The sequence below is a fragment of the Enhydra lutris genome, unplaced genomic scaffold (assembly GCF_002288905.1).
Source record: "Enhydra lutris kenyoni isolate GAN:26980312 unplaced genomic scaffold, ASM228890v2 scaffoldscaffold50, whole genome shotgun sequence".
NCBI lineage: Eukaryota > Metazoa > Chordata > Mammalia > Carnivora > Mustelidae > Enhydra > Enhydra lutris.
Window position 1 is genome coordinate 15,886,587 of NW_019154134.1, and position 26,228 is coordinate 15,912,814.

Here is a 26,228-nt window from a genome sequence, read left to right on the forward strand (position 1 = left end):
AGAGAGAGGGAGAGGGAAGCAGGCTCCCTGCTGAGCTGAGAGCCTGATGTGGGACTCGATCCCAGGACCCTGAGATCACGACCCGAGCCGAATTAAGCGGGCTTCAAAGCTAGTGCCGCGCCTGACCTGGGGCTCCATTTCACAACTCTGAAATCATGACCAAATCAAGACAAATCAAGAGTTGGACACTTAACTAAGCCACCCAGGCACCCCTAAAATGCTTACGAAATTCTTTTTTTTTTTTTTTAAGATTTTATTTATTTATTTGACAGAGATCACAAGTAGGCAGAGGCAGGCAGAGAGAGTGGGGAGGAAGCAGGCTCCCTGCTGAGCAGAGAGTCCAATGCGTGGGGCCTATCCCAGTACCCTAAGATCATGACGTGAGCCGAAGGCAGAGGCTTAACCCACTGAGCCACCCAGGTGCCCCTAAAATGCTTATAAAATTCTTGATTAGTTGAATGATGAAGATTGCATGAGATTATTAGATTTAGATAATTAAACTTTAAGTCCCACCTTTGCCATTTACTAGGGCTAGGATTATGGTCAATTTTCTTCTTCTAATTCTTTTTTTTTTTTTTAAGATTTTATTTATTTATTTGACACAGAGAGATCACAAGTTGGCAGAGAGATAGAGAGAGGGAAGCAGGCTTCCCGCTGAGCAGAGAGCCTGATGCGGGGCTCGATCCCAAGACTATGGGATCATGACCCGAGCCGAAGGCAGCAGCTTAACCCACTGAGCCACTTAACCCACGGAGCCACCCAGAAGAAAGCCGCCCCCAACTTTCTTCTTGATCTGTTTTGTAAACTAGATTATTGTTACTGCACGAGGCAAAGATGATATTTTTCAGATGATCTCACTTCTTTCTTAGTGTGAAAATTTTTTTTTTTTTTTTTTAGTGTGAAAAAATCTTAATGCTTTAAAGGAGTTGTATATGTTCTTTATTAGGTATGTATTTAGTTTGAATGGGAGTTTTTTTCCTTGCTAAAGACAATTTTAGACTTTAATTGAAAATAATCTTGGGCAGATTGATAAAATGATCGGTGAATATAGTATATTCTGCAGACTAACAAGATGGATTTATATTATAAAAAACTGCTTTTGTCTGCTGGGTGTTTTTTGTTTTGTTTTTGTTTGTACTTTTTACTATAGGTCTACTTAGGTTAAACTGAATCTCATATGATTTAGAAGAGTATGTTCTTTTGCATATGAAATACATAATATTTTGTTTGTAAAATCTTTGGAAAATCACAATGCTACCTAGCATAAAGCAGTTTCTGCTACATGTGAAAGATCTTAATTTTAATTCTGTGTTACCTATTTGCAAGACTCTGGTGAAGTTTTTAGTGATCTAAAACCTCGGGAGTTGCGTTAGGAAGGGTTGAAAGTGGTTACAGAATTTGGAGTTGTGAGGATTGGGACTTTTATAAAGTGATTTTGCCTATTGATGATAGACTGGTTGAACATTTTTGGGTTAAATCTGCTGTTTTCACATTTCAGTCTAAGAACTCGTCAATTTACATTTCCAGTTTTTACAAATAAGATGATAGGCCTTCCTAGATGCTGTCAACTTTTGCAGACAAATCACCATGAAAAGACTTTAGTTTTGCTTGGTACAGCCATTCTGGAAAATTGTATGGAGATTTCTCAAGAGGTTAAAATTAGAACTGTCGGGGCACCTGGGTGGCTCAGTGGGTTAAAGCCTCTGCCTTTGGCTCAGGTCATGATCCCAGGGTCCTGGGATCAAGCCCTGCATCAGGCTCTCTGCTCAGTGGAGAGCCTGCTTCCTCCTCTATCTCTGCCTGCCTCTCTGCCTACATGTGATCTCTGTCAAATAAATAAGTAAAATCTTTAAAAAAAAAAAAATTAGAACTGTCCAGGGGCACCTGGGTGGCTCAGTGGGTTAAAGCCTCTGCCTTCAGCTTGGGTCATGATCTCAGGGTTCTGGGATGGAGCCTGGCATTGGGCTGTCTGCTCAGCGGGGAGTCTGCTTCCTGCCCCCTTTCTCTCTCTGCCTGTCTCTCTGCCTACTCGTGATCTCTGTCAAATAAATAAAATCTTAAATTAAAAAAAAAAAATAGACTGTCCTTCTACCCAGCAATTGCACTAGTAGGTATTTACCCAAAGAATACAAAAATACTAATTCAAACGGATACAAGTGCCCCGAAGTTTGTAGCCAAAATATGGAAACAGCCCAAATGTCCATTGACTAGTGAGTGGATGAAGAAGATGGGTATATATACAATGGACTATTACTCAGTTATTAAAAAAAAATGAAATCTTACCATTTTGATGGCATGGAATTAGAGAGTATCATACTATGCAAAGTAAGTCAGAGAAAGACAAATACTGTATGACATCACTGGAATTTAAGAAACAGAACAAATGAGCAAAGAAAGGTAGGGAGAAAGAGGGAGGCAAACCAAGAAACAGACTCTTAACTATAGGGAATAAACTGATGGTAACTGTATATTAACTAACTGGAATTTAAATAAAAACTTGAAAATATAAAACTTTTTTTATGTGTTTTAATGATCTTTAGCAATACAAATTCTTGTCTTGATTATGTAAGATTATATGAAAATATAAGAGAAATTTCAGATGAAAATGACAAAACCAACCAAATGTTTATTAGTCCAATTGTTTTTCTTTTTATCTTGCAGCAACGCTCCTCTTGCTTTTTCTTCCAAAGTATGTTATGTTAAGTTTCGTGACCCATCAAGTGTTGGCGTGGCCCAGCATCTAACTAACACGGTTTTTATTGACAGAGCTCTGATAGTTGTACCCTGTGCAGAAGGTTGGTATCTCACGTGTTTTTTTCTATTTTAATCTCTGTCCTGTGTGTTACTACCTTTGGTTTTCCTAGAAATTGGTAGGTAGATAGTACATTGTTGTGTATGTGTGTGGGGGGGTGTGTGTGTGTGTAAGAATGAAATTTGGAGAAGGAAAGGATTTTTACCTAATAATAAAATATATTATAATTGTTAATTTATTATTTATGTATGCTTGAGATTTAATAGCCAAACATTTTAAAAAATCATGAATTCTGATTTGCTTTGGCTTTCTGTAAGTCAATTTGCGAGTTGTAAAGAAAGCTTTCTGAAATTAAAATATTAAATTGGTAGGGGAAATTATTTTAAATCTGTAAATAAGTGAGCATTTGTCTCTATATATACAATATTAATGATATCACATAAATAAAAACTGCATTTTGCCAAATTGGGGTTAAGTGGTATTATGTATATAAGAAAAATACTCATAATGTAATCTCTAAAGTATCCTCTTAAGGTAATTCACCTTCTCATTGAGATTTTATTGCATATTTATTGTGATTGCTATGCAACTGGAATTTATTTTTTTCTTTCAATGGCTTGCTTTTCTTGGGGGGTGGGATGGGTAATTGAAGAAAAATCATGGAAAGTAATTTTCTGAAGCTTCTGATAAGGAAATATTGTTGAAGATGGGAACAAGGCCAAAAGCCTTATAGTCTATTAAATAAATTTAAGGCTTAACCTGCTTTAAGAACGAATTATTACTAATACTTAATTTTTAGTTATTTTTATTTACAGAGCCATTCACATATAATAGGCTGTGCTGAATTTGACAGTTCTGGTGTGTAGTTAACTTTTATTTAGAGTACACTGGTATGTGTACATGGATTTTAGAACAGGTTATTATAATTTAAATGTCCTTAAAATATGTTTTCCCTGGTGGATAGTGGTAACTGTTTTACAACATTCAAAAATACACCTGAAACAATTTAAGGAGCTTTCGTATATAATGTTTTAAAGCCTCTGTTAGAAACCAGGCTAATATTAAAATAACTTGATATATGGTACACAGTGCTACACTTTTAAAGTTTGATGCTTATTTCAGAATGCCTATTCTGGGATGTCAAAAACATTACAGTAGAACAGTAGATACAGTAGAAACCATTTGTTTGGTTTTGAAGTCCCAGAATAGGACATTCTGGATTTTTTTTTTTTTTTTTCCAGATGAATTTGAAAGTGTTTTTCCCATGCCTGGGTGTTAGAATGGAGTAGGTAGAATAAAAATGGATTAAAGTTAATTATTCGCTGAATCTGTCCTTACCTATTGATCCGTAAGGGGACAGTCAGCCCAGAATTGGAGAGCAAGGTGAGAAAAGAGCTGGTAAATGGTTTAGTTCTGTATACCAAGTTCATACCAGTTTCACACCCGGTAAACTACATGGGAAAAAAGAAATCAGAAGGTTTATTAAATGGGAATATTAATCCTGTCACAAAACTATGCCACCAGCAGTACAAGCTCATTACTAAATTAGAAGGAAGAATTTTTATCAGTGTTGCTTTGTTGGAACCTTGCTTCATTTCCATAGAATTTTTCATATGTTTGAGAAGCCCAAGCCATGATTTGTCATTAAGTGTTCAAGGTTATGGGCATGTAGAGGTTCTCTTTTTTGTCTGTTTTATTTAATAGAGCTTAGTAAATACACATTTATTATCATAGCTCTTGAATATTTTTAATATTAACATTTTAAGAGGTTCTCTAGTTTTGAACATGAAAGTTTAAGCACATATTTAATTTCAGTTTAGTTGTAAGCATTTTAGAACACTGATAAAATAATTGGTATTGGAGAAACATTGAGATACATAATTTTCATTAATTTAACTAAATACCACTGAATAACCTTATAGAATCTGAGGAATTTTATAGTGAGCTGTTGAAGATATGATTATGCACTTCAAGCAAGGTAATAACGTGTTATTATACTGAAAAAGATAGCAAAGTGAGTTTGAAATAAACCAAAGGAAAGAGTTCCAGTGGAGTAAGTTTTGTTGGAGGAGATGGGGTGCTGTAAGCATTCTTCTATTTACTTCACTGATGCATTCTTTCTTTGATGTTACAGAAACAGCATTATGAAAGAAATGAGAAAACCATAGAAACAGTTTTAAGTTTTTTCATTTTCTTTCAATTTGCTGTTTTTTTGTAATGCAGTTTTGTAACAAGACCCAAAGCTGTATAAAGTAGTGTTTGATGTGTAAAAGTTTTATACATATTAAGTATTAGCTATTGTTAATAAAACGTGCCATTTCAAAATAAAATATGCTCTCATTATACTTGTCCAGATATGACCTCTTTTTGTTGCGTGCATCTCAGATTTCTTTTTTGTAAATGTTAACACTTAGAAAAAGATAAGGTCAGACATAACAAGGGTGTCAAGCCTAATCATCAGTCGTAACTTTATGTCCACATTTTCTGGTAGATGGATTTTGACTATTAATTTGGTTTTGTATGTTTTCTCTATGTGATATTTGTGCATTATTAGATGACTAGACTGGCCAAGGCAGACCTGTTACACTTGCCTGAGTTAGGCATTGTTTGCCATGCCACTAAACCTGCCGTCAAGTGAAACCTTCATTGGGGAAATGAGATCGGAGTCTGAACCGCAGAAGATGGACGCCCTGTCTCTGTTTTTTATTGTTTTACTTTAATTTCATTTCTTTTTCTTTATTTTGTCCCTTTTTTTGTTTTTGTTTTTGTTTTGTTAAATCTCTTTCACTTATAACTTGTGAGCTGGTTTTCCAGTTCTTTGTAAATGGTATTCCATTAAGGGTTCATAACATTGCTTTGCAGATTATATTGGGAGATGATTAGCAGAGCTCAATCTTAGAATGAAATAAGTTTTCATAGTAAACTAGGATACAGTGTTTTGAAGCTCATTGTGAGTCTTAATTGGTGTTTATAGACTGCATAGTACATTTTGTTCTGGAAACACTAAAACACTAATAGAATCTTAGGAACATTTTCTGACCTCATTGCAACATTTTTTGAATTTTTCTCCCAAATCTTCATCTTTCATAAAAACCAACTGATAGCTTCTAATTTTCATCCTTCCCCCTCCTCTAGAATTTTAGGCATACAAAATCCTCAAGGAGAATAAGTAAATTTCTTAGAACAATCTAGGGGTAGAGGACAAGCAGAGACATTTACTTTTTGAGTTACTAAAGGAAAGAACTTATTTCCTTGACTTACAAAGACTTTTGCTTGCCTGTGTGGGGAATGGATATTTGAGAAACTTGTTGAAAACTTACTTGGTGTGTGTATTTCTCTGCTTGAATTTTTGGAAAAATTTTCAGGTGTTACTAGCTTCTAAATGGATTCTGAGATTAGGGCTAGCACTTTATATGTTTTTTTTCTCTCAGTTGTCTTTGAGAAGTATAGTTTGGGAAAAATGCTTAAATGCTTGTTTGTTTTATATTTTTGTATATACTCTGGTAGTATTTGGAGGGTAAATTTGATAGAGTTCTATCTTGGGAGTGTTAAGCAACAGAACTTTTTTCTTAAAGTATCTTTAATGGTCATTAGAATAAGAAAAAGTGTGCTTATAGTTAGACTTAATATTTCTAACAGTTTATTACTACTGTGAGAGGCAGTGAGAGTCAGATGACTTATTGATAATTTTTTTTAAACCAAAAGTGAAAGTATAATATTAAGTATTCATCTTTTGGCCTGTGTTGAATACTTTTTATTTTGTGTAGGCTTTCTACACTGTCTTCTGTGGGCAGTTTTGCTTATTTAATTGACAAGTAATCTTAAATTGAGGGCATTAATGAATTGAAACTCTTTGTTTTTTGGATGCATAAATTAGGGTGACAAAGCATAAGGTTTACACTATAGGACCTCAGTCAATTTATCAAGATGTTTTCAGGTTTTATAAGCATTAAAAATAACACCTATTTATAACAGATAAAACGGGTCTGGTAGCAATTTAAATAGCTTAGTATATATAGGTGGGTATACAGATACGTGTATTAATACCAATAACTAATAAATATAAAATAAATTACTGTTATTTAATGTCTTCAGTAAGGCCTACCTACCTTTTATTTATGCATGTTAAAAAAAATCTGTGCTTGTGCAGAATTTACACTGAAATTATAAAATAACTGTTTTTGAAATTAGTCAATTAATATAGACTTAGATGTTGCAAAATTTAGGAAAAAGTAGACCTTTGTTAAAGCTAATCATATGTAATTTTTCTGTTCCTATAAGTAAGGTGTAATTATTATTTAAAGCAAAATTTAAAAGCTGTCTTGAATTCCATCCATGTTTAGAGTTATATTCAGATAATATTGTTTAGAGATTTATCCCTCCACATCTGGTTGTTTTAAGTAGAATTTTTACTTCTAAAATCCAGCATGGTGCTTTTGAAAACTTACTCTAATGCTATTTTCAATTTAGTGTGATTTTGTACACTGTGTTTTAAATTATTTTTGAGGACTCTATAATGGAAATGTATAACCAACTACCACATAATTATAAGTAGTTCTTTTAAAATAGATATATGTAGACAACTTTTTAAGAAATAATTTTAACAGGGGCAGTAAGAGGACACAAAAGGAAAATGTGTGAAAATTGCAGTTCATATCAAAATTAATTGATTAGAGTTTACTAATTAAATATGGCAAATTGATGAACTTTATTTTAGAGTAAAATTTTCAATTTTTAGTCGTAGGGATTTTTTCTTTCTTTTTAGTGTCTAAGATTATTTTAGTGTTACTGTCATTATTTTTATTAGGCAATTTAGATGTTTATAAGCAAGACATTTAGGCATTAACCATCCCTCTTCAGATAAGTATACATAAATTGGTTCTAAAAATCAGGACTTTTAAGAAATTTCCTGAGACAAGGGAACTTCTGTTAGTGATTTTCAAAAATTTTAGTAGTTTTCCAAGGCATGTTCTTTGGAATTGGATTTTTAAGCGTCTCTGACCTAGTTGGTGAGATGTCTTTTTAACTGGATGGGTGTAAGCTTCCTTTTAAATTGAAGCTGATTACATGGAGTAGGCTTTTGTTTTTTTCTATCTACTTGAAATTTAATGGAATTTATTGGAAGGTTATCAAAACTGTTTACATCACCAGTAGGTAGTTTAGTAAGCAGGATAGGGGCACTCATTAAGGAACAAATTTCAATTCGCACATATTTGTTTTTTCTTTTTCTTTTTTTTGACTAATTTGGTTATTTGCCATTTCTGGGGATTAAACTTTAAAAAATGTTCTTCTTTTCTGTATCTGATGTTCTGTGTGCTATTAGTGATGCAGCCAACACGAACGGTTGTCATGTGTAACACAACTTTCGATCACCGCGAAAACACCGTCCTGGGAAAGCGTCCATGCTTGATATCGTTTGGTTCATGAACATTAAGTTTCCAGTACAGGTGACCCATAGCTCAAAGTGTTAAATAATTGTCTACATTATTCAATTTTTAAAATAATATTCCATTAATGAGATTGTTAGTCTTTGAAGTTTTGCTCACTTTTATTTTTCCTAGTAGAGCAGGATAAAAGGAAAGACTTAAGTTCTTATTTATTTCTTTGTACAGATCTGATAGATAGATTCATTTATTATTATTATTTTTTAAGTGCAAGGGTAATTGTAAAATCATAGTGTAAAGTTTGTGTGGTGTTTCTGCTTTCCATAATGTTTGGAACTTGCCTCTGCAGGTAAAATTCCAGAGGAATCCAAAGCCCTCTCTTTATTGGCTCCTGCTCCAACCATGACAAGTTTAATGCCTGGTGCAGGCTTGCTTCCCATACCGACCCCAAATCCCTTGACTACAGTAAGTATTCCACACCCTCTTCTGAGAGATTTATGTTGAATTGTGTAATCATGTGAATAAAGAGCTTAGAAAATTATTTGTTTTGAATCTTTTTTCCTTTTTTTTAATTGAAAAGGATTCAAAATGTCTACTTATTCCCCCCCCCCCCCCCCCCGCCGCCCCGCCATGTTATCACTGACTTAAACTGACTTTTGGAAATACTTCTGAAGTAATAGTGCAGTTCATTTAAATTTGAGAACTAAAATAGATTATTCATTAGAGAATCAGTTATTGAAACCCAGCATTTTAGATTGCATGGGGAATTGGAAAATCTAGGTAACTATATTTCCCAGTTCAAGAGGACTAAATCTATTGAAGTAAAATAAAATAAAATGAATCACAGCTTTCTAACAGAAGAAAAATATCCTAGAGAAACATTTTGTCTGATACTGAGAAAATGTAACAAGGTAAAAATATGTTTTCATTAACTGCATAGAGTTAAATAGGAATTTAATACCTCCTTTGTGATTTCTTTTTTTTTTTTTTTTTTTTTTTTTTTCCTTTGTGATTTCTAAGAGCAGTAAATAAAGATTTTGCTGTTACTGGGCTCTTGTCATATTTGTTTTAGAGAAGGGTCATTTTTCTTCAGAAATGAATGCAAGACAAAATATAAAGCTCACCTTAATTCTGTGGTGTGTCTTAGCTTTGTGGTGTTGGGACTGTTTAGGGAGTGAACTAATACTAACTTTATGATAGTAGTTAATTTTTTTTAAGTACTGTTTTTTGGGGGCATCTGGGTGGCTCAGTTGGTTGGGTGTCTGCCTCCTGCTCACGTCATGATCACAGGGTCTTGGGATCGAGCCCTGAGTTGGGCTTCTTGCTCAGCAGGGAGTCTGCTTCTCCCTCTCCCTCAGCCTGCCATTCCCCCTGGTTGTGCTCTCTCCTTCTCTGTGTGTCAAATGATTGAATAAAAATCTTAAAAAAATAAATAAGCATTTATTTAAAAAAATACTTTTTTTCTTTCTGTTTTTCCTTTTTAAAGATTTTATTTTTAAGTAATCTCTACACCCAGTGTGGGGCTTGAACTCACAACCCTGAGATCAAGAGTTGCATGCTCTACCAACTGAGCCAGCCAGCCCTCCCCACCCCACCTTTTTTTAAAGTAATTTCTCCCACAATAGGGGTCGACTCACCTGGAGAACAAGGGTCTCATGCTCCACTGATTAAGCCAGCCAGGTGCCCCTTTGATGGAAGTTCATTTACTAAAGTTATAAAAGTGGTCTGTGAAACTTTGAAGTGCAAAATTTTGGGTCTTTTCTTTACATAGTATTGTACTACTGGAGACGTGCATTGCGATTGCCGGTGGGAAAATGCTTTTTATTTTTATTTATTTATTTTTTTTGGTCAGGGGGATGTTTTTTATTTTTATTTATTTATTTATTTTGGGAGGGGTGGAAAGAGAGGAGGGGCAGAGGGACATGGAAAGAGAATCTTAAGCAAGTTCCACACTCAGGATGGTGGCTGGGTGGGGCCCGATCTCACAACCCCAAGATCATGACTTGAGCCCACATCAGGAGTTGGATACTTAACTGAGTCACACAGGTACCCCCCCTTTTTTTTTTAATTTAAATTTAAAAATTTTTTTTTAAATTTCAGCGTAACAGTATTCATTGTTTTTGCACCACACCCAGTGCTCCATGCAATACGTGCCTTCCCTAATACCCACCACCTGGTTTGGGGGAACCAACCCCCAGTACTCCCTCCTTTTATTTTAAAGACATATTTATTTATTTTAGAGAGAGAAAGAACATGAGTGGGGGAAGGGGCAGAGGGAGAGAGAATATCAAGCAGACTCCTGGCTGAGCGAGGAGCTCTGACACAGGGCTTGATCTGATGATCCTAATAAGATCGTGACCTGAGTGGAATGAGCCACCCAGGCATCCCAGGAAAATACTTTTTTTTTTTTTTTAAAGATTTTATTTATTTACTAATTTGTCAGAGAGCATAAGCAGGCAGAGTGGGAGGCAGAGGCAGAGAAAGAAGCAGGCTCCCCGCTCAGCAAGGATCCCGATTTGGGGCTCGATCCCAGGACCCTGAGATCATGACCTGAGCTGAAGGCAGAGGCTTAAACTGAGCCACCCAGGCGCCCCTATCTTGACGATTCTTATGGTTTATTTAGCAACAGCATAATGTTTTTATTTAATTTGTTGCCTTGAGGGGAAATGGTTTTCTCTAAATTCATCTGTAGATACCTATTATTTTGAAATTTAATTTATGAACAATTTGAATAGAAAATGGGACAGGTGGCCCACTGTGACTTGGCTTCTGCTTAACTCTGACATTTTTCCTACCTGTTTTCCTGGCTTACTCTACTTCAGCCATATTGGCTTTGTTGTTTCTTAGACATGCCAAGCATATTTTTGCCTTATGGCTTTTGTACTTACTCATCTTTTGCTTAGAACATTTTGTTTTCAGGAGGCCATGGTTTCCATGTCAGAAGGCAAAAGTGTTACATCAGGAGCCTAGGTAATGTTTTAACCCATTGAAGACCAACAGGGTAACTAAATAATGTGGGTTTTTTTAGATCAGGGCTAGAAAGTAGAGTAACCAAAACAAAGGTAATTGTATTGTTACAGAGCATCTGCATTCAGTAGAACTTTCTGCTCTGCTGAAAATGTCTTTGTCTGTACTATCAAGTGTCATAGCCACTGTAACGTGTGCCTATTGATCACTCGAAATGTGTCCCTAAATTTTAATTAAAATTCAGATAGCTGTATGGGGTTAGTGAGCACCATATTAAATAGCATAGGTATAGCAGAATGGTATAGTAAAAAGAAGAGACAGGAAAAAAATTTCTAAAAAAGAGCTGAATGATCTTAAGTTTGAGTAACAAAGAGGTTGGATTAGATTATTTGAAAAAAACCCCATTCCGTGTGTGTGTGTGTGTGTGTGTGTGTGTGTGTGTGTGTGTGTCTGTGTCTGTCTATCTGTCTAATGTCCCAGTGGAGAAAATTTGCAGGTTAAAGGCATTGACAGCTAGGAGTGCCTGAAAAGGTTTGTTGAATACTTAAAATCCATTCAAAACTAAGAAATAAAACAAATAAACAAAACTAAGAAATAATAGTCATATTTGTGATTTAACTTAATGGTATATAATAATTCTTTTGTACAGTAAAAAAAAAATTTAGTGACTCAAACATCTGTGTACAGGATAAGGTGTGGGAGGAGGATAAAGGAGTGTCAATACATAAGCAAAATGTGGAGAAAAACTAGGCTCAAAGGGTGATAGCCTTGACTCCCATCACACCCGTTTTGAATTAAGATATTTTATACAACTTTAGGATAACTTGAAATGGTGGTGCTGAGCAACAAATCCAAGATCTGTTAATAGCAAGATACCACAGATTATAATAAATACTATGAAGAAAAACAGGTGTTAGGAAGTGAAGCTTTATATAAAGTCAGGGAAAGCCTCTTGGAGGGGACAGGTGACCTGATGCTTGAAGGATCTGACTGGCAGAAGATGAGGAAGAATTTTTTTTTTTTTTTTTTTTTTTAAAGATTTTATTTATTTATTTCACAGAGAGAGAGATCACAAGTAGGCAGAGAGGCAGGCAGAGAGAGAGAGAGAGGAGGAAGCAGGTTCTCTGCTGAGCAGAGAGCCTGATGCGGGACTCGATCCCAGGACCCTGAGATCATGACCTGAGCCGAAGGCAGCGGCTTAACCCACTGAGCCACCCAGGCGCCCCGAGGAAGAGTTTTTTGACAAGAAATTCCAAGCAAAAGCTATAACGTGGGAAAAACCTTGTCATCAAAGTAGAATGGCAGTCAGTATAGTTGAAGCTTAGGAAATGGGGGCAGTGGTAGTATATATTTTGAGATACTAGAGGGATAGATAGTATACTGATTTTAGGACTTTTGGGCCATGGAAAGGAATTTGAATTTTATTCAAAAGGTAATTAGAAACCATTGGTTAGGGGCACCTGGGTGGCTCAGTGGGTTAAAGCCTCTGCCTTCGGCTCAGGTCATGATCCTGGGGTCCTGGGATCGAGCCCTGCATCGGGCTCTCTGCTCTGCAGGGAGCCTGCTTCCTCCTCTCTCTCTCTGTCTGCCTCTCTGCCTACTACTTGTGATCTCTGTCTGTCAAATAAATAAATAAAATCTTAAAAAAAATTTATATATATATATATATATATATATATATATATTCCTTAACCCTTGAACTAAAAACTAAATTTAGTAATGTTATGAAAGATCATTCAAAGCTTTTGTCCTCTTCCCATCAAAGTATATATAAGTTCAGTTTCTTTTCTTAGGTAAACTTTGTCCCTGTTTCAGTTTTAGACTGTGCATGGTAGTACCTTGCTTTTACAAACACTTGGCAGCTGAGTAGCTTTGTGAAATTTATTTAACCTCCATAAGTCTTTTTCTTTATCTGTGAAATTGGCATAGTATTCATACAGCAACTTTATAGGATGTAAGTGCTGTAATAATGAGCATTGACTGTTCATTTTTAGTTTCAACTTTGAAAGTAATTAAAATACCCAGATAGTTAAGAATTATGTTGTATTTCTAATTACACGCCGAACTACGGTGACCTCCTCCTCAATAATTCGGACATATACCTGGCTTAAAGTTAGAGGACTCTGTAGTCACCTTCCATTCTTGTAGAGTTGATCGTTTTCTTTTTAAGGTTAAAGAATAGTAATCTTGAATACTAACAGGAAGTATGTGTTCTTTCTTTTTTTAAATTTATAGTTGGGTGTTTCCCTTAGCAGTTTGGGAGCTATACCAGCAGCAGCACTAGACCCCAACATTGCAACGCTTGGAGAGATACCACAGCCACCACTTATGGGAAATGTGGATCCTTCCAAAATTGATGAAATTAGGAGAACAGTCTATGTTGGCAATTTGAATTCCCAGGTAACTAATTTAAGGAAAAACTAAGTGGTAGGTCCTCTTACTCTTTACCCCTTCTTCAAAATGATAGCGATTGACAAATATTTACCTGATTTTAAAAAAAGAATATACTTTATTAAAGCGTGACTTTGTTTCTTCAGACAACAACAGCTGATCAACTACTTGAATTTTTTAAACAAGTTGGAGAAGTGAAGTTTGTGCGGATGGCAGGTGATGAGACTCAGCCAACTCGGTTTGCTTTTGTGGAATTTGCAGACCAAAATTCTGTACCAAGGGCCCTTGCTTTTAATGGAGTTATGTTTGGAGACAGGCCACTGAAGTAAGAAACCCTAAACAAAGAAATTTTAATGATTTTGGAAAAACTTAAAGTATTTCTGATGTAATTAAGGCTTTTTTTTTTCTTTTTAATAGTAATTGGCAATTTGTGGAAAGGAAGACTTTGTGTTAAGTATAAATGAAATACATTAAGTTACCATTTTAGCCTTTAAAGTTGTATTTGAAGACATTTTCTATTTTATAAGATCTAATTTGATGTTAACATTATATACCCTATATAATGGTTATAAGTCTTTTCTCATAAGCTCTAATAAAGCAGATTGGGTTTGGGTTAGGACTAGACTAAGGGATGGTTGAACATATGAAATGAACTTAGAGTAATAAATTTTGGTAAATCCAGAATCCCAGGAGGAAAATAATATTAAGTACCAAGAAGTGTTTTAAATCATACATTTTGAGTTTTAATATTTTCTCATATCCTTGTGTGCAAAATGAAAAATTGGTATAGACTTTATATACTCAAGATCAGAAATTCTATTTCTTGCAGATTATTAAGGCAACAGTTTTATCTAAATTTCATAGGTAATTGCTTTAGTTATATAGCTTGATCGGGATTCAGCTATGAAAGGACGAAATACCTCTTTTTAGTGAATGCCTGTCTTAGTGTGAAGGGGGTAAAGTGAGACTCACCAGATTCATTTATGTGCATCAGAGAAACCCCTTCTGATCTGATAGGGAAGAGTTTTATCAGGTGCCTCTCAGATTTGCAGCTGTATCTGACTCACCCATGGTTCAAGGTTAATTAAAATTGTGCACATATACAGCCTCTCCTGCATTCTCCCAGTGTGTAGAGATATCAATGAAATCTTATACTCCAAGATGAGAAATGATGCATTTTAATACTGATGTCAGGATTTTAATTTATTATAATTCTAAATTGTTTGGATATATTCAGGTTGTTAAGGAGTCAGCTAGGGTTCAGTTTTTCTTTCTTCTCTCCTCTTGGCTCTGGTAGCAAGAGATAAAGATGGGTGGTAATGAGGGTTTTGATGTTGGTTTTGATTATTCTGTATTTAGCTGTATCATTCTTAATGTGCTTTCAGCATGTCCTCAGATTTATAAATACGTGTATCATGAACATTTGTTTCATGTTTTGTAAAATATGGTGTGTATTTGTGATATGCTAATATTTTTAATTTAGAATTAATCACTCCAACAATGCAATAGTAAAACCCCCTGAGATGACACCTCAGGCTGCAGCTAAGGAGTTAGAAGAAGTAATGAAGCGAGTACGAGAGGCTCAGTCCTTTATCTCAGCAGCCATTGAACCAGGTAAGGTCACGGTGTTGTTACATAGGTCACATAGAACCATAGAGCTGGAAGGAATTTTAGAAGTTATCTTGTTTAGTCCCTCCATTTTACAAACAAGAAGACTGAAACTCGAGAAAGAGTAAGTGACTTACTAGTGTCAAAGGTCAAAGAACTGGTTAGCACAAATGTTGTTTTCCCGTGATACTGAATTGAGGCACATTAGCTTGAGTTAATCAGTTCTTATGTTTTTGTAGCAAAGTCAGTGCTCACAACTGATTGGCTTAAAGCAAAGTATAAATGTTATTGTGAGGCTAAACCTAAGAATAAATATAATTAAGACGTTATAATCAAGCAGGCTCACTTTCCTTCAATGGTTTCATTTTAAAAATAGGAAAGAACCCATGATTAGCAAAACACAAAGACCATTTTAGCAAGGTAAAGGAACACCTATTCAGACTTTTATGTTGCTTACTGAAAGTTAAAAACCAATCTAAAAATGTCTAGGTGGTTTACAGTTGAGCAAATTTTCTACATTTGCACTCAGAATTTAAGCTTCACTGCTAGCAAAATAAATGGAGAGAAGATTTAAAATCGTTGTCCTAAGAATTACAGACATGTTATAATCGTACATTATGGCAGCAACAAAATATTACGAACAGCTGTTTATAATCATCTGGTTTATATGTACTGCTGCAGGGTGGCTGCACTCAACGAGTTTATGCAATGACTTTCTTGGATGTTTCTGAAGGATAATTGCACAGGAGGAGGATGTACAGAGAGTAGGCCCCTTGCACTATATGTGGTACATTCCACTTGTGCCTGATTATTAACTGGGATCTTTAATTGTTCTGAGCTTACACTGCAAAGTGGTTTTTTCCTCCCAGAGTCTGGAAAGAGCAATGAAAGAAAAGGCGGTCGATCTCGTTCCCATACTCGTTCAAAATCCAGGTCTAGCTCAAAATCCCATTCTAGACGAAAAAGATCGCAGTCAAAACACAGGTGAGAATTTCTGCTATCATATTTAAAATTTTTGGTCTTGTATTTAAGATTGTTAAGATTTTCTGAGTTTTTGTTTACGTATCAGAATTTAGAAACTTCAGCAGAGTTCAGGAATTATGCTTATCATTAAATGTTGCTTTAATTATAATGTAGTTGAGAATGAAATTTTAGCTAATTGTTATATAATTTTTATTATCTCAATTAATTTTCAGTTTCAGAAGTTGGTTTTCTGTCTTAAGGTGCTCTATTCCTTATTCTTCTAAGAATAAACTAGTCTTAATACAGAACTGGCAGAAACTTTTCCTTCTTTTTCTTGAGAAAAAGGAACATACATGTTTGGTGATGCTGAAATATTGTTGAAGTAGCAGCCCCCTCCCCCCCCGCCCCCAAGTCTCCTCAAGACTTAGGGAGTAGCACCTCATATCTTGGATTCCAGTACCTACCCGTCTCTAGTGCCATGAGTCAAATGAGGTGCTTTATTAAATCTTTGATATTCTCGATGATAAGAGCCTCTCCTGCACCCACTTTGGGACCTGAAACACAGCAGCTTTAGCTTCAACTATTGTATTATGCTAAAGTTCTGTTTCTGTTCTGTTTGTCTTACTTTGGAACATAGTTCTGTCATTTTAATTTTCTTTTTTTAAAAAATCTGTTAAGGGGGTGCCTGAGTGGCTCAGTTGGTAAAGTGTCAGCCTTTGGCTTAGGATGCTGGGATCGAGCCCTGCATCTTGGGCTCCCTGCTCAGTGGGGAGCCTGCTTCACCCTCTCCTTTCCCCTGCTTATGCTCTCTGTGTCAAATAAATAAATAAAATCTTAAAAAATAATAATAATAAATAAAAAATCTGTTCTGTTGTACTTAGTCTGAATGTGAACTTGCAACAGCATTTTCATTTGGAAGTGCCCTAAGAATCATGTTTAAAGTGAAAAATTTTATTGTCTTCTCTAAGATAAGGAGGGAGGTGTTACTGAAATGTGAGACTGTATATAGTGGATCCTAATTGCATGTTAATATGTATACACATACTTAAGTCTAAAGAGAAGAGGTAGGAAACAGTTTCTGTGTGTGTGTGTGCATGGCGTGTGTGGTGGTATTAGAGAAGGAGGAAGGTTTGAGAGGAGGAGAAAAGGGAACCAGTATACTGTATGTTGAACCTCATCAGCAAGCTCACTTTAGTCTATTTTTCTATGATACCAAGGAAATTGAAGCAGTGAGAAAGGAAAAAATGGTATTCTTTGTTTGACTCTAGTAAGCTATACTTCTAGCTATTTATTGGTGTATACTTCTTCATAATTCTTAGTTTGTGTGGTCTCTTTTGGGATATGGTTTTACTGCCCCCCGCCCCAGGTGTTCCAGTAAGGCAAGTTCAGATCCAAGTGAAGGAAGTTGTTACATGTACAGGGAAGAGGTCAGAGCCACAGAAGCCTGAGTTGGAGAAGGAAAGTGGTATTGAAGGATTGGTACTAGATTGTGGATTTCTGTAGGTTGACAGGATGTGGTGAAGGTAAAGGAGATAAAAGAAATAAAAAATTGAGCTCAAGAGTAATTACTTCTTTTCTAAGAAGGAAAGAGACCAGTGACCTGAATCTCATTTTGTGACCCAAGAGCTGTGTTCCAAATCTAATACCTTACTGGTTTTCTAAGGCTGGAAAAAAGGAAAACATGATTAACATCAGTTTTCTTGATAATCTCTGTGAAGATTTATCTATTGGAGCAAATTTACTTAACTCTCTGCTTTAAGGTGCCTGCTTTTATCATTTTAAGTATATTTGGATATTTTCCCTTTCCAAGGGTTAGTAGGGGAAGGATTTTTCAGTCTAAAATGAAACTTGTTAGTTACTGTTCTTAAGTCATGAGAGTGTTCTCCTGAAGGTTTGTCTATGTAGCATTGGAAATTACTTGCTTTTGGCATACACACATATACATGTAACACTCTCATATATTTATGTAGTATATAAATTTATATTACACTAAATTTATACTAACAGTATAAATATACTAAAGTAAATTTATTAAAGTTTAAATTTACCAAAGTAAATTTATACTATACTAATTTTTACACATGTATAGAAACACATGTAGCCTTTACTGAGTTCATAAAGAAATACAAAAGAATAAAGGTTCTTTTTAAGGGGGGAAAAAAATCCCTTGAAATCCCTGAAAATATTTGACTTAAGGATCTTGGTATGTAAGGAACTTCCCCTCAGCTCTGGCTCTGCCCCACTAGACTTATTATCAGGAGTGTGAGTTTTGGGAGCCTTTGCTCTTGAAGGCTTACCCTCTTCTACTTTCTCAGCATTCTCAGATGCTTCTGGAGCCTCACTCTAGCCTCTATCCTTTCCCTGTTCCTTCCCCTTGTATGGTAGGAGGCAGGAAGGGGTTTCTTGTCACTATGACCTTGGCTAGGACCAGGGAGATGTATTTTGACTTTGCTCAAATTTTTATATGTGTTTTTTTCAAGGGCAGTGTTAGAAAAGGTGGGTAGTATTGTAATTATTATATTTTAAAGTTAAGTAACCTTGACAGACCAGCATGGGAACTATAAGACATTTTATAGTACTTTAATGGGAAACAGCAGACTTAGAATTGAACTTTGATGAGACATGATGGTAAGTTGCCCTGTATTTACATTTTAATTTATAAATGTGGTTTTGCACATTATGCTGAAATGAGATCTCCTGATGATAACTCAAGTCTTTCTCTTTGGTTGGATTAGATTTGCTCTTGACTTGAAGCTTTTTGCTTTTTGCATTCCTAATCAGAACACTTATTTGGAGGTGACTAGTGGATGAAATAGGGACATGAAAGTTTTTAATGTCAAAATTAAAATATAGTAATTACTCTTGGGACTTTGAAACTCTGAGGACCTATAGGGTAAGGTAGGAATCCAAATGATCAGTGTTTTTAAAATGAATTCTTGCTAAGGCTATGTCTAATTTTTTAAAAGGTGTTTCTTTGCTTAATTAAGGTTGGAAAGCAGTGTTTGAGGAAAACAAAATTACTATGTATATTTTTAGCAAGGTTAACTAGAACAAAAATGTAAAGACTTTCTATTAAGTACATAGAAGCAAAGGCCTTATAAAACATTCCCCTCATGTGGATGTCTGTAAATGGATTAAAAATGGCTTAAGTTTTGCAGTTTTGCTTTAATACCCAGCACACGACCCTTTATCTCTTGAGTTATTAAAGATGTCAGCAAACTGGCTTATCTTTCTCTATTAAAAATACGGTATTTTTATTACCAGATAAATGTATAATTTTTAAAGCCATAAAATAGATAAGTGGTTTGGTTGAAAATTAGCTGTTGGAAAACATTTTAAGTACTGAAAAATGCGTTTAAAAAAAAACAGGATTTCATTATTCATTAAAAATTGTCTTGAGATTTTTCTGGCTTCTTAGCATACCACAAGCATTTAACTGTATGTATTTCTTTTATAGATCTTTGCTTTAACTTAACTCATGAAAACATGACTATCAAGATGAATTTTAATGATATAAAGCATACTTGTGGAAGTTCATTTGATCTCCTTGGAATAAAGCTGTAACTTAAAGTTTTCATTTATGTTAATTGTTAATGCTGATCTTGAAAATTAAGAATTTTGAACATTTACTCTGTGCCTGACACAGCTAGGCAGTCATTCATGCATCATCTGATTCAGTCCTCATGACATCCCTAGGCGATATAGGTCTGATTCTCCAACTTTGTAGATGAAGAAACTAGGCTTAGCGAGGGTAAGCGAGTAGCCAGAGTTCTCACAGCTAGTATGTGGCAGAGCTGAATGTCAGAGCCAGATTGTTTTTCTCCAGAGCTGGTGAGTCTTGTCACTTTGTTATTTGTGTGCATTCAGTTTTGTTATATTTTAATAGTTACTAGGATAAAAATTACAATATATAAGCACTGTTTCAGTGAGAATAAGGAGCCTATAGAATTTCAGAATTGGAGTGACCTTTATTTTTCCCGCAAGAATTCTAGTAATAAAGGTTTTTTTTTAGGGGCACCGGGTAATTCAGTCGGTTAAGTGTGTGCTTTTGGCTCAAGTCATGATCTCAGAGTCCTGGATTTGAGCCCCACATTGGGATCCCTGAGTCTGCTTCTTCCTCTCCTCAACCCCTCCCTACCCCTCTTGTGCTCACATTCAAATAAAATCTTAAAAAAAGGGGCGGGGGGGGGCGGTGCCTGAATGGCTCAGTCTGTTAAGCGTCTGCCCTAGGCTCAGGTCATGATACTGGAGTCATGGGATTGAGGCCCACATCAGGCTCCCTGCTCGGCAGGGAGTCTGCTTCTCCCTCTGTCTGCTGTTCCCAGAGCTTATACACTCTCTCTCGTTACGTATCAAATAAATAAATATTTAAAAAGGAAAAAAAAAGTTTCTTTTAATAGCTATGTTTATGTAGTTATAAAATCAAGAGGTCTTGCAGATCCAGCATTTAATTATCTGTAGCTTCAACTCATGAGTAATGTTTATTTTCCTGTCATACTAGCAGTGTAATTAGTACTGTGCTTCCTTAATACATTCTTAATATATGTTACGACAGACATCACACTGCCAGTTAGAGAAACTCTTGAGCCAGAAAACCACTGTTTGTCAGAGTATCACCATTAACAGTTCAATTACATGCAAGTTAAGAGTTTAATTTAATTTATAGTATAAAAACTTGTTCTGTGGGAGAAGGCATGTGGTAACAGGCATATAATAATTAGCACGGGAAAGCCATACTTGAAAATAATAGTTTCAGTCTGACATAGAAAATAATGTAATTTCTTTCTCTGTATTCTGAAAATGAACTGTTTGGTAAAGTTGCTAATAAATAGTTTATTTCAAATAATTTGACTGAGGCGTTATGTAATAGAGAATTTTAAAATACTGATATTGTTGGGATCGGTTTTAAAATTTTCTTACTTGAAAGACATCTTAAATTTTTTAAAATTAAAATTGTAAGAGTAAGTTTTGACATTCTAACAACTTGTTTTTCTTTAGGAGTAGATCCCATAATAGATCACGTTCAAGACAAAAAGACAGACGTAGATCTAAGAGCCCACATAAAAAACGCTCTAAATCAAGGGAGAGACGGAAATCAAGGAGTCGTTCACGTTCACGGTGAGTCTTGGGGAAATTAGCGGTAATTTTTCTCATGGCTCCATTTGTTAAAAAATTATTGTGGTTTAAGTTTTTAATGAGAGACATTTAATTTTTTTTTTGCTTTAGTAGTGATTAATATTGATTGCCACTGATTTGAATCTGGTGATCAGAATGACTCATGAGGTTTCTAAAATATGTAATTAAACTGGGTAACTGTTTCATCTAACAGCCTCATGTACACCTGGGTTATATAGAAATTATCATGTATTACAAGCTAGTATAAGTTGTTTTGTTGAAGAAAGGGAGGTCCTTTTTGGGGAGTAGAATAATTTTAGTTGTGAATTTATTTATTTTTGTTTTTAAAGGGACAAGAGAAAAGACACCCGAGAAAAGATCAAGGAAAAGGAAAGAGTGAAAGAAAAAGATAGAGAAAAGGAAAGGGAAAAAGAGAGAGAGAGGGAGAAGGAACGTGAAAAAGAAAAGGAACGGGGTAAAAACAAAGACCGGGATAAAGAACGGGAAAAGGACCGGGATAAAGACAAGGAAAAGGACAGAGAGAGAGAGCGGGAAAAAGAACATGACAAGGAGCGAGACAAGGACAAGGAACAGGACAAAGAAAAGGAACGAGACAAGGACAGATCCAAAGAGATAGATGACAAAAGAAAGAAGGATAAAAAATCCAGAACACCACCCAGAAGTTACAATGCATCAAGAAGATCTCGTAGTTCCAGCAGGTTTGATAATGCTTAAAATTTTTATGAAGGGGTTTACTGATAACAAATGAAAATGTGAATTTTAACCAAGGGGGAAGTGGAAACAGTACAATAATACCAGAACGTTGCCCTTTAATTGCAGAATAAACATTTCTCTAGTAGAGCACTTGCCACAGTATTAGAATCTATGAGGTGGAAGAGATGATAATTGGGCAATTTGAAAAGTTTTAACTATCCTTTGTAATCCCTGGTATAAAACAGTGGCTGCTGCTGCTTATTTTCTTGGAGGATGAGATGGCAAGGACAAGGTTTTCTTTTTTCTTTCCCCTGCCCTTCTTTTTAACCTCTTGGTAAATTTTCGTATTCAGAAAGCTTATTAAAATTTCATTTGTTTTTACTGCTCTGTTTTGTTGAGTGCATGACTTTTAAATTTTGGTTTTCCTTGATCTGTCAGTGTTAAGATTTTCCTTTTTTCTTAGGACTGTTCCGTTTATTAATAATTACACTGCCACTAGGTGGCAGCAGGTTGCCATAGTAACAGCTGCAAAAAGAAGACCTAGACCTTCCTTGATTCAGGATTATCTAAACCTATATCCATTACTCCACATGATATAGTAACTGAGTAAATGGGAGTTCTTAATTTTTTTTAGAAATAGATCTTAAAAATACTAAACAAAACACCTATTTTAGTACGTTTTTATGACTTTTAAACTTGGTTTTTCATAGAAGGTGATTGGAGATGAATGCATATTTCCTGTTTTTCTAACTTTGTGTTCTAGTAGCTTGTTCTTAATATACCAGTCTTTGGTTAGGTAATACAAGATAATTTCAGGCGTTTGTTGAATGCTTTACCAAATGTCAGATTTTGTCTTGGCACAGTTTTTCATGACTAGCCTTACTTAATTGTCACAGTAAATCTGTGAGAAGACTATTACTATCATGGTTTCCAAGTGTGATAATACCACGGCTTAGGGGAGGTTTTCCATCTGCTCTGCACTTCCATATTAGAAATAAGATAGTTCTTTCTCTTTTTAAGAGATTAAGTTTAATTGAGAATTCTCTAATCAGAACTTGGTACCTGCTTTAAGAAACTACCACAGAAGCATAAAGTTGAAAGTAATAGTGTATGTAAACAGACCGCTGTTCTATTTCAGCACATTGAACCAGAAACTGAAGAATTAACTTAGCTTCTTTGCTGTGGACCTCAGTCAAGCCTTGCAACTATTCTTTTGCCGCACAGTAATTTTATTGATTGTCTGTCACACCTTCTTTTGTGTTTATGTGATCATTTAATTATTGCCCTTCATAACACAAAACAATGTTTTGGTTCCTTTTAAATTCAGTTGAATTTACTTTTTGGATGACTTTGAAATGTTTAGTTTTGTCGGGGGCCATTTTAAGTTGCTTGACATTTAAGGAAGTTCAGATGTTTACATTCATTCCTAAATATATTAACTAACCTCTGGGGCCTGGAAAAGAAAGGCTAACTGACATTAGTTTCTAAAGGTTCAGAAGTTTGGGGCACCTGGGTGGCTCAGTGGGTTAAAGCCTCTGCCTTCAGCTCAGGTCATGATCCCAGGGTCCTGGGATGGAGCCCCATATCGGGCTCTCTGCTTGGCGGGGAGCCTGCTTCCTCCTCTCTCTCTGCTTGCCTCTCTTCCTACTTGTGATTTCTCTCTGTCAAATAAATAAATAAAATCTTTAAAAAAAAAATAAAGGTTCAGAAGTTTGGTATGTTTTGTGCTTTCATAAGAGCTTGGTGAAGAGTTACAGTTTGTCATCTTTTAGCATTTTCCTGTTTTTTTGTGTGCTCTGATTTGTTTAGTAAACAGGAAACATTTTCATGGCTCAGAAAAATATGGTATGTGGCATTTTATTTTCAACATTGTCCTCTAACCTACATTTTTAAAGAAAATTTTGATACTTACACAACTTTCACAGTGTTTTCAGTAACAAGCAGTAAAGCTAGTGAGGAGAAAGGAGAAAATAGTGACACTGAATATGTGCAGGACACTGTGCATGGTACTTATAGGTATCATCCTAAATCCTCATAACAGCACTATCAAACTTAGTTATTAACCCCATTTTCCAGTTGGAAAAACTGAAACTCAGGTTAAGTAATATGGCCCTAGTCATGCAGCTGGTAAGTGGTGGAACTAAAATTTAAATCTAAGTGTAACCAACTACAGTTCCTTTTACTACCCCTGACTGCCTCTTTCTCACCTAATTGGTGTTCTGGATTGCTGTCTGTCCAGACTTAGCTCTCATTATCATCAGCTGTTAGTTCCTAGATGTCTACTTATACACAGTGCTTCCTGAACAAAGTTAAACAGTCAAAACTGGTCACAGTGGAACCATTTTGTGGGTAAACAAAGTCTAAGATACATTGATATTCTCATGCTATAAAATAAGTATTTGTGGTACTTAAACTGAGCTGTTACAGAATGGCATTGACTGAATGGAATATCTTTCCCTAATTTTCACATTAGTCAGGAAGTATAATTTTGGGGTGTTTTGGGATAAAATTGGGTAATGGAGGAGAGATCTTGAGGTAAAATTGGAATTGATGGTGTTTTCAAAGTTCTTGGCTATTTTGGTCTTGACATACATTGTATCTACCACATCTGAGCATTATCTAATATTTATTTTATAATGAAAATTATAGGCAAAATGCTTCTTTAGCTTAGAATATTATTTATTTGTTTATTTGACAGAGAGAGATCGCGGCGGGCAGGGGAAGCAGGCTCCCCACAGAGCAGGTAGCCTAATGTGGAGCTCGATACCCGGATCCCAGGATCATGACCTGAGCTGAAGGCATAGGCTTAACCCAGTGAGCCACCCAGGCACCCCTAGCCTAGAATATTCTTACTGAGGGTGGTGTGGAGAACTTGTTTTGATTTTGGTTCTTTCATCTATATAGCCACTAATTATTAGAGCTCCTTGGGAGATAATTGTACACATTAATCATAGTATGTCTGTCCTCCTACCTCATCCCTGAATTACGGACATCTTGAAATTCATTGTTTCTCAGTTGACCACGCTTATAAATAAAGTCATTTGGTAACATGTTAAACAAAATAGTTTTTAATAATACTAAACACTGTAATTCAGTGGTTATTTTTTATTTCATATTTAAGCCACCCCAGGTTTTAACTATTTTACTTCTGTCTAAGCAACTTGTTCATTCGGTTTAAATGAATAGAGCAATAAAATGGTAGGAAGTTGGAGGATAAAACAATTTCTCTGCAAAACAGATTAATGTAAATTATGTTTTAGAGACATTCTAAATGCTTGAATTTGGGAATTTCACATTTTGGAAGCCAACTTAATCTTTTATAAAATAATCCACAGTGGGGCAGCAAGGAGTTAGATGCAGGACAAAGGATCTGGATAAGCAGAACATATTTTAGATGCTGGAGAAGAACATACTTAACTTGAAAGAATCTGAAATATCCATTGGTATTTTTTTCCATTCAGGAAATTAGTGTTCAAATAAACCAGATGAAAAGGAGTCTTCTCCCTTTTCTGTTATGAAATCTTAGAACATATTTTCATGTCTGTAAAATTTATGGTTCAAAATTTGACTTGCAGTAATATTAGATAATAGAACATGTTCTTGGGGGCCTGGGTGGCTCAGCTGTTAGGCATCTGCCTTCAGCTCAGGTCATGATCTCAGGTTCCTGGGATTGAGCCCTGCATCGGACTCCCTGCCTGGCAGGAATCCTGCTTCTCTCTCTCCCACTCCCCCTGCTTGTGTTCCCTCTCTTACTGTGTTTCTCTCTGTCAAATCAATCAATCAATCTCAAAAAAAGAAGGACATGTTCTTTAAAGGACATGAGTTTAAACTGGTCTTTGAAGACTACTGTTAACTAGAGAGTCTTAAGGACCCTTTTGTTTTTGTGTATTTGAATTGCGCTTTATTAAAATTGCTGCATTTTTAAATGATATATTTTTGATTTTCAGGGAAAGGCGTAGGAGGAGGAGCAGGAGTTCTTCCAGATCACCAAGAACATCAAAAACTATAAAAAGGAAATCTTCTAGATCTCCATCTCCTAGGAGGTAGGTTGAAAGTGTGTACTAAATCCAAGGATGGAGCGGGGGAAGAAAATTTTTCTTTTTGATTTTTAAACTTTTTATTTTGAATGAGTAATATGTTACACATTTGCATGTTCAGAAATCCCAACACTATAAAAAGTAATACATCATTTCACCTATGCACTACTCTGTGTCCATTTCATTTTTTTGTATTGTATATCCTTCTGGTTTTGTGTAGAGATCTACAACATTGAAATTTATAGTTTCTTTTCATATTTCTTATCCAGAAGGTAGCACAAAAAAACACTTGTGCCC

At 35.5% G+C, this 26,228-nt stretch overlaps 1 protein-coding gene across 4 annotated transcripts in view; it reads left to right on the plus strand.

The window, feature by feature from the left end:
* Positions 1-26,228, plus strand: part of LOC111156860 (splicing regulatory glutamic acid and lysine rich protein 1) — a 44,194-nt gene that overhangs the window by 7,953 nt on the left and 10,013 nt on the right. For 2 of the 4 annotated variants that reach the window (XM_022517957.1, XM_022517958.1), the window contains exons 2-10: positions 2,662-2,795; positions 8,486-8,601; positions 13,339-13,503; positions 13,641-13,819; positions 14,978-15,108; positions 15,972-16,086; positions 21,064-21,183; positions 21,531-21,899; positions 25,842-25,937. In XM_022517957.1, coding sequence (XP_022373665.1) covers positions 2,662-2,795; positions 8,486-8,601; positions 13,339-13,503; positions 13,641-13,819; positions 14,978-15,108; positions 15,972-16,086; positions 21,064-21,183; positions 21,531-21,899; positions 25,842-25,937 — 1,425 coding nt within the window. Of the gene's footprint in view, positions 1-2,661; positions 2,796-8,075; positions 8,200-8,485; positions 8,602-13,338; positions 13,504-13,640; positions 13,820-14,977; positions 15,109-15,971; positions 16,087-21,063; positions 21,184-21,530; positions 21,900-25,841; positions 25,938-26,228 lie in introns of those variants that run through there. The other 2 variants (XM_022517959.1, XM_022517960.1) reach the window with 2 other exon arrangements.